The sequence below is a fragment of the Sapajus apella genome, unplaced genomic scaffold (genome assembly GCF_009761245.1).
Source record: "Sapajus apella isolate SASKATOON/1434 unplaced genomic scaffold, GSC_monkey_1.0 scaffold170, whole genome shotgun sequence".
Taxonomy (NCBI): Eukaryota; Metazoa; Chordata; class Mammalia; order Primates; family Cebidae; genus Sapajus; species Sapajus apella.
Window position 1 is genome coordinate 521,943 of NW_022437110.1, and position 8,731 is coordinate 530,673.

General features: G+C 54.5%; 2 protein-coding genes across 8 annotated transcripts in view; one reads left to right on the plus strand and one right to left on the minus strand.

Annotated features, from left to right (window-relative positions):
* BRF1 (BRF1 RNA polymerase III transcription initiation factor subunit) overlaps nt 1-8,731 on the plus strand; it is a 65,682-nt gene that overhangs the window by 34,520 nt on the left and 22,431 nt on the right. Inside the window, exon 1 of one of the 7 annotated variants that reach the window (XM_032267623.1) lies at nt 2,157-2,241. The exons of 2 other annotated variants lie outside the window; for them this stretch is intronic. The gene's annotated coding sequence lies outside the window, so the exon portion shown is untranslated. 4 more of the 7 variants (XM_032267619.1, XM_032267621.1, XM_032267622.1 and 1 more) reach the window with 4 other exon arrangements.
* On the minus strand, nt 239-2,812 carry BTBD6 (BTB domain containing 6). Its single transcript, XM_032267625.1, has 4 exons — nt 2,304-2,812; nt 2,143-2,233; nt 1,919-2,037; nt 239-1,755 (listed from the first exon to the last, which is right to left on the minus strand). Exons 1-4 carry the CDS (start codon nt 2,675-2,677, stop codon nt 723-725), a joined length of 1,617 nt encoding a protein of 538 aa, XP_032123516.1. The 5' UTR covers nt 2,678-2,812; the 3' UTR covers nt 239-722.

The window sequence follows — 8,731 nt, forward strand, 5'->3', positions numbered from 1 at the left end:
CTGAGGTGCTAGTGATGCATTAGGGCATACAACCAGGCACCTTTTGTTTCCCATGGTGGCCCACAAGCACCAGCGACCCAGGGGGATGGATGGGCTTCGGTGGGGCAAACTTTGCTTCTGACCATATAGCATGTTCAGCATGAAAGGTTTTCTCCTAGGGATGGGTAGGAGCTGTTCTGTTGCATGAGAAAGAACACCACACTGTACAACTCCCGTACTCATTACTGACACATGGTTGTTATTTTAGACAACCTTTATTACACAAGTCCACTATTTTAGGTGACTTTGCCAATTTTAGATTTAAAGGGAAGGTCTCAAGTTAAGCTTGGAACCACTTAGAATCCAAGAGGGTGGCAGGAATATCCAGCCCCTCAAAGCAGATGGCATGGGATCTTGGGGCCTGTCTTGTGCCCTAAATCTTCCTCCACCTGAGACATGCACCCCGGCACACCAGAGATGCCTGAGACCCCAATACCCCAGCTCTGGCTGTGTGGAAAAAGGCATCTGTTTCCCAGAATCAAGGTTCAGCTGGCTACATACCAAAAACAAAGACCCCCCAGGCTCTGGCTGTGTGGAAAGGCGTCTACTTCCCAGAATCAAGCTGCAGCTGACTACATGCCAGAGACACAAGGTGAAGTGCGGCTTGCATGGTGTCGGGCAGCAGTTAGCATCTGACGTTCCCACTACTCACTCTCTGACCTGCTGCAGCCTCCCTGGGCTCCTCAGGCGTAGAAGATGAGCTCAGGGATCTGCCCACCCTGGACCCCTGTCCCGTTGGTGCTGTCCGAGGAGCACTGGAACTGGAAGGCCACCTTTCCACACTGCACTTCCGTCATCCCCTCCTGCCCAAAGTAGCTGAGCTCGCTGCCGTCCAGGACGGCACTGGCCGTGTAGAAGGTGTCTTGTTCAACCTGGACTGGGTGTTCAAACCAGACTGGGAAAGTGTTACTGGATCCGTCCGACATGAACTTGGTCAGGTTCTGAGCCAGAACCACTCCAAGCCGCTTGAGCTCAATCTTCACACTGTACTCAGCCTTCCCAGAGCTGGACCCATACAGGCCCAGCCCTGCAATAAATACTCTTCTGTCCACTGCGAACTGGATGCTGTCACAGCGCCCGCGGTACCGCCACTGGTTGCTGCGGTAGGCAGAAGACTGGAATCGATGGCACCTCTGCGGGGCCAGGCCCTTCCTCTTGGTCAGGGGGAAGTCCAGGCGGGGCTTATTGGTGGCGGTGTACCACAGGAAGATGCTGTGGGTCTCCTCCAGAGTCAGGATGTCTGACTGGGCAGCGCCATTGGCAAACTCCTCTAGGGTCATCGTTGGAATTCGTACCAGATAGAGGGCTCGCCCCAAAACATGCCTCTTGTTACGTGGGGTGACTGGCAGCCCCTGCCTCTTGCACTCTGCTTCGGCCCAGTTCAGGACGGCCTCGAAGACCACCGCCTCCTTGGTGTTGAGGGCCTCGCGAGTGATGATGATCTCCAGCGTCTGCCGGTCTATCTCGCAGAAGCCTTCGGACCGCAGGGCCATCTCGGCTTGTGCGTCAATGACCTCCCAGCAGCGCTGCGTCAGCTCAGGCTCCTCAAACAGCCGGCTCTGGGACAGCAGGACGCAGGCGTTCTTGGCTTCCAGACTTGTCTCCAGAAAGTTGACGCAGGCTTTTGCCAATGCTGGGACAATGTACTTCTTAGCAGCGTACAGCGTGGCCAACACTGTGTCGGCTTCCAGATCGATCTCATCACTGTACATGTACCTAGGCAAGGCAGGGCCTGGGTCAGGGGCTGGCTCCTGAGCATACACTGCGGGGCTGGCAGTGGGTAAGGAGCCCATCAGCTCCTGCAGGGTCCCCCTCAGAAGCCACGGGAGGCTGCCTAGAACGGACCCATCCGTCATTCCCCAGCACAGAGTGGACTTACTTTAACAGGATCAGAAAGGCTGCAGGCTCCACGTCTGGAATGTGAATTTCAGATTTGACTTCCGCCAGGTCCCCGTAGAACATGGCATAGAAGACTGAGCTGCCAACAGCCAGGACGTACTGGCAGGAAAAAAAGTGCCGCCGTGAGCCTGGCTGTCCCGCAGGCTGCAAAGCAGCCACACGGCGGGCGGGGCACGCGTTCCGAGAGGGGCCGCCGCTACCCACCTTGTGGGCGGGCACCGTCCTGGTCGCCCCCGGGGGCCCCACGACGAAGTGCACGTCGGCCATGAGCTCGTTGTTGAACATGAGCGCGTTCCTGTAAAGGCAGAGGCATGGGCTGGGGGCGCGCGCGCGGGGCGCGCGGGGACCGCGGGGGGCGGGCTCACCTCTCGCGCAGCGTGGGGCGGCAGCACCGCCAGCCGGGGCTCTCCGGGTGGTTGTTGCCAAGTGTGGGCGGCGCGGGCGCGGGCGGCGGCGGCGCCGGCGCGGGGGCGCTGGGCGGGCTGCGCGGCCCGGCCTTCCTGCCCGTGGTGGCGCCCGCGTTGCTGTTGGCGAGGTCCGCGGCCGTCGTGCCGGCGGGGGTGTAGAGCTCCGCCGCCATCTTCGCGGGCGGGGCGGCGGGGGCGGCCTCGGCCCCTGTGGACGCCGCGCCCCGCGCCCTCGCGCCGCGCCGGGACCTCGGGAGCGGCTCTGCAAGCAAAAGCAGGGAGGTCAGGCACTGAGCGACGCGGCCGTGCAGGCAGGCCAGGGGCAGCAGCATGGGCGGCGGCGCTGCGACCCGCAGGACTGCCACCCGCGCCCCTGCCACACCCCCGCCCCTGCGACCCTGCCCGAGCCCAGCCTAGCGCAGCCCGGCCAGGCCCGGCCGCAGGGGGCGCCGTCCGGCCCGCCCGAGCTCGTACCCGCCGCGGCGCCGGCGCGTCAGGCTGCGTCACGGCGCGTCACGCTGCGTCAGGGCCGTGCCTCGGGCGACGACGCTGCCGCGCGGTCCCGCCTCCAAGCCCCGCCGCCTCGAAACCGCTAACGCTTCTGTCCCGCAAACGGCGCGAGCCGCGCGCTGTGTACAGGCCGCCGCGGAAGGCGGCTCCCGGCGCTGGCAGGCTGCCCGCGCGCTCAGCCCCGCGGTGCCGTGCGCCGGAGCTTGCGCCCGCCGGTTCTTCAGCTCGCGATGCTTTAGGAACGCAGGTGGACCTACCTGTCCGTGGCTTTGGCCGTTTGCCTTCTGGAGTCTGTGCCTCAGGCCGCGGCCTGTCGTATGGTCGGTGGGCGTCCTCGTTCGTACAGACGCCTCGCGATTTTGCCCATTGCGGACGCCAGCAGCAAACGCTCGCAGACAGCGTGGTCCATCCTGGTCTGAGCACTTTACAGGGGCAGGCGCTGCTATTTTCCTCAAGAAAACGGGCACAGAGAGGTTGGTCGCGTGCTGAAGGTTGCACAGCTTGCGGGTGGGCAAGTCAGGATCTGGCCCCGGGGCGCGCCCCGCCTCCGTGGTTCTGCCTGTGGATCACAGTCGCAGCTCGCTCCCTGTGTGGCCTCTGGCCTCGCAGGCTGGGGCTAAACCTGGGAGGTGCTTGGCACTGGCTTTGCGGATGAGACCAAACTTCAGAGGCGATGTCATCTGGCCGGGCCGCGCAGCTGGTGCACGCCGAGCTCACGTGCAGACGAAGCTCTAGAGGCCTGGCTGTCAGGAGGGTTCCTTCCTGAAGACACACACGCAACCTCCTGGACCTCAGGATTCAGACTTAAAACTTCCGTATACAGGAAACCCCACAGGATGCAGCCAGCAGCTCGGGTCAGTGGGCGCACCCATCGCGCTGGTCCTGGGCTAAACAGTGAACAGGACCTCTGTGGCTCGGCGGTGGTTTCAGTTGTAGTAAATGATCCCTGGGAGAATCCCCTTCAGAAGATATTTGGTGCATTTTCAACAAAGGACTCTTCAGGATAGATGAGCGACTACAAGTCAGGAAGGAAAAAGGTTGACAGCCCAGTTTTAAAAAAAAAAACCAAAGAACTGGTAAAGGACATGTACAGACACTATGCAGTGGCCCAAAGTGCACACGTCATCAGTTCTCCAGGGAATGGGGCACCGGGCCCCTAGGCTGCTGAGCTTGAGACTTGTAATGCCAGTGTTGGTGGAACGACGAGCCGCTGGACATCACCTGCTGCAGTTGGGAGTGTAACTCGGCACAACTAAGCCGTTTGGAAAGCTGCAGCTGCATGAGGGCCCAGAAGGTCCCTAGAGAAAGGGTGTAGATGCACCTGCCAAGGACACACCCACAGAGGCCACAGCTGCGATTTCTTAGTGTGGGACCTCACTGGCAAAGACAGGTTGGCTGCTGTGGTTTCCATCCCAGCCGTCTGTCTCCATAGAAAAAGGTAACAGCATAAGCAATTTCCAGGAGAAATACATGTGGCCGGAGTGGAGACAGTCCACATGTCCATCAGCAACAGAAAGGATCAACAGGTTGTGGTGGATCCATAACGCAGTGAGAAGGAATAACTTACAGCTACATGCAAGACCTGGGTGATGGCTGTCTCAGAGGGGGTGCCAGGATGGAACTGCTGAGCCCTCAGAGGTAGTCAATGTCTTGATCTGCGTAGTGGTGTGGGGTGTGTGAATAATAATTCTCATCCTTAGAAAAAAGCCATCCTTTGCACTTTGATTTTTAAATATATGACAGTGTTAGCTGGGTGTGGTGGCTCATGCCTGTAATTCCCGCACTTTGGGAGGCCGAGGTGTGCGTATCACCTGAGATCAGGAGTTTGAGACCAGTCTGGCCAACGTGGTGAAACCCCATCTCTACTAAAAATACAAAAATTAGCTGGGCGTGGTAGGTGCCTGTAATCCCAGCTACTAGGGAGGCCAGGGCGGGAGAATGGTTTGACCCAGGGAGGTGGAGGTTCAGCCTGGGTGACAGAGTGGGATGCCATTGGCCAGGCTGGTTTTGAACTTCTGGCCTCAAGTAATCCCTAGGCTTCCCATAGTGCTGGGATTACAGGTGTGAGCCACTGCACCCAGCCTATCGTTTTCTTCTTTGTTTTTGGTATAAGATAGTGTCATGTAGTTTTAATTTGCATGTTCCTGATAAATACTAATGATGGGCATTTTCTCGTGCTTGTTGGCCATTTGCATATCATGTTTGGTCAAACGTCTGTTCAAGTGCTTTTTTTTTTTTTTTCTTTTTTGAGACAGAGCCTCGCTCTGTTGCCCAGGCTGGAGTGCAGTGGTTACGGGTCACTGCAACCTCCGCTGTCCAGGTTCAAGCGATTCTCGTGCCTGAGCCACTCTTAAGAGCTGGGATTACAAAAGCGTGATTTGCCCGTTTTCTAATTGGTTTTGTTCCTGAGTTGTAGGAGTTTTTTTTTGTTGTTATAAGATGGGGTTTCACCATGATGGCCAGACTGGTCTTGAACTCGTGACCTCAGGCGATCCACCCACCTCGGCCTCCCAAAGTGCTAGGATTACAGGTATGAGCCACCGCACCCGGCCCAAGTTTTTTGTATTTTCAGGATAACCCCCTATGAGATAGATGGCTTGCACATATTCTCTCCCATTCCGTAGGAGATCTTTTCTGTTAAGGGATTCCTTTGCTGTGCAGAAACGTTTTAGTTTGAGGTCATCCGTTTGTCTATTTTTACTTTGGTTGCTCTTGCTCTTAGTGTCATGTTTGAGAAGTCATTGCCAAGACCAGTGTCACAGAGTTTTTCCCTATGTTTTCTTCTAAGGGTTTTATAGTTTGGAGTCTGCATTCGGGTCTTTGATGGGTTTTGAGTTAGTTTTTGTGTGTGATGTGAGGGTGTCTTTATTCCTTTGCGTGTGGATATCCAGTTAGCCCAGCGCTGCTTACCAAAGAACCAGCCTGTCCCCCTCTTGCGTTCTTGTCACTCTCGTTGAACGTCCCCTGCCCGTCCATATCATTTCTGGTCCTGTTCTGCTGGTCTGTAGGTCTCTCTTTATGTCAGCACCATACTAGCTGTTAGGCTTTTTAGTTGTTTTCTTGATAGTGGTAATTTCTTTCTTTCTTTTTTTAATTAGTCCCTTTGCCTACTTTAAATAATTTCATTAATTTTTAGTTTTCTGTTATTTGACTTAGTTCATTATTTTCATTGCTTCCTTAATTTTTTTCTTTTGTTTTTTTTTTTTTTTTTTCAGATGGAGTTTCGCTCTGTTGCCCAGGCTGGAGTGCAGTGGCATGGTAACCTCTGCCTCCCAGGTTCAAGCGATTCTCCTGTCTCAGCCTCCCAAGTAGTTGGAATGACAGGCTCATGCCGCCATGCCAGGCTGAATTTTTGCATTTTTTGGTGAGATGGGGTTTCACCGTGTTGCCCAGGCGGGTCTCTAACTCCTGAGTTCAGGCAGTCCACCCACCTCGGCCTCCCAAAGTGCTGGGACTACAGGCGTGGGCCACCAGGCCTGGCCCATTCATTGCTTCCCTAATTGTACAAAGCACTTAATAAAAGTTACCTGAAGCATTGTACTTTAATTTCCAATAGTGTTTGGAGGTGAGGGGACTGTTTGTTTTTGCTTATTTTTAGTTTTTTTGCATGTGGGGTCAAAGGGCACGTCATATGTGCTGTTACCTGGAGTATATTGAAGGTTTCTTGGTTCTGGTCATTTTCCTAACTGTCCCACAGACACTGGGAAAGCATGGTGACTCCATGGGGGCTTCAGAACATGCTTGTCAGGTTGAGCCTGTGGTGATGTGTCTGAGTCTTCCCTTAGACTACGTTTCCTAATCAGTCTGTCACATTGGAGAGAACCGTGTTGAAGTCTCCCATTTGTGGTTTTGAAGGTTGTTTCCGGCGCTTTTCCTTCATTGAACTCTCTCTGTGTCACTGTGCGCCTGCAGAGTCGAGGCTGCTTACAGTTGTCTCCTTTCCATCGTGAAATGCTCATGCTTGTCTGTGCTGTTCTGCCACTCCACGTTGGCCCACAGCGCCGCCGCTGCCCGGTGCCACCCACACCACCCTAGTCATTGACATATTTGTCTTGAAGAAACACTTTTTGTCTTGTTTGTTTTTTTGTTTTGAGACAAGGTCTCAGTCACCCAGGCTAGAGTGCAGTGGCACAGTCATGCCTCACTGCAGCCTCGACCTCCTCGACTCAAGAAATCCTCCCTCCTCAGCCTCCCAAGTAGCTGAGACGACAGGTATACATCACTACATTAGGCTAAATTTTTCATTTTTTGTAAAGATGGGGGTCTCACTGTATTGCTTAGGCTGGTCTCAAGCTCCTGGGCTCAAGTGATCCTCCTGCTTTGGCTTCTCAAAGTTCTGGGACTCACCAGTGTGAGCCATTGCATCCGGCCCCAGATTGATTGATTGATTTTTTTTTTTTTTTTTGAGACGGAGTTTCACTCTTGTTACCCAGGCTGGAGTGCAATGGCGCGATCTCGGCTCACCGCAACCTCCGCCTCCTGGGCTCAGGCAATTCTCCTGCCTCAACCTCCTGAGTAGCTGAGATTACAGGCACGCGCCACCGTGCCCAGCTAATTTTTTGTGTTTTTAGTAGAGACGGGGTTTCACCATGTTGACCAGGATGGTCTCGATCTCTTGACCTCGTGATCCACCCGCCTCAGCCTCCCAAAGTGCTGGGATTACAGGCTTGAGCCACCACGCCCGGCTGATTGATTGATTTTTTGAGACGGAGTTTCGCTCTTGTTACCCAGGCTGGAGTGCAATGGCGCGATCTTGGCTCACTGCAACCTCCGCCTCCTGGGTTCAGGCAATTCTCCTGCCTCAGCCTCCTGAGTAGCTGGGATTACAGGCATGTGCCACCGTGCCCAGCTAATTTTTTGTATTTTTAGTAGAGACGGGGTTTCACCATGTTGACCAGGATGGTCTCGATCTCTTGACCTCGTGATCCACCTGCCTCAGCCTCCCAAAGTGCTGGGATTACAGGCATGAGCCACTGTTTTAAGAGATGCGTCTTGCTGTGTTTCCCAGGGTGGCCTCAAACTCCTGGGCTCAAGCAGTCCTCCTGCCTCAGCCTTCCAGGTAGCTTAAAATGTAGGTATGAGCCACTTTGCCTGGCTTGTCTTGAATTTTTTTTTTTTTTTTTTTTTTTTAGTAGAGACAGGGTTTCACCATGTTGCCCAGGATAGTCCCGAACTCCTAAGCTAAGGTGATCCACCTGCCTTGGCCTTCCAAAATGCTGGGATTATAGGTGTGAGCCACCATGTCCAGCCTCACACCCACTAATTTTTTTGTGTATGTGAGACAGAGTCTCACTCTGTCACTCAGGCTGGAATGCAGTGGCACGATCTTCACTCACTGCAACCTCTGCCTCCCGGGTTCAAGTGATTCTCCTGTCTCAGCCTCCTGAGCAGCTGGGACTATAGGCCCACCATGCCTGGCTCATTTTCTGTATTTTAGTAGAGACAGGGTTTCACCATATTGCCCAGGGTGGTCTCGATCTCTGGCAATCTTCCACCTTGGTCTCCCAAAGTGCTGGGATTACAGGCATGAGCCATAGCACCTGGCCCTGACCAAATTTTTTTTTTTTTAAGAGATGGAGTCTCACTCTCACCAGGCTGGAGTACAATGGTTTTATCTCAGCTCATTGCAACCTCTGCCTCCCGGGTTCAAGCAGTTCTCCTGCCTTAGCCACCCTAGTAGCTGGCATTACAGGCGCCTGCCACATGCCCAGCTGTTTTGTATTTTTTTAGTAGAGATGGGGGTTTCACCATGTTGGCCAGGCTGGTCTCAAACTCCTGACCTTGTGATCCACCTACTTCAGCCTCCCAAAGTGATGGGATTACAGGCGCCTGCCACCGTGCCCAGCCCCAAATTAAAAAAGAATTTTTTTTTTTTT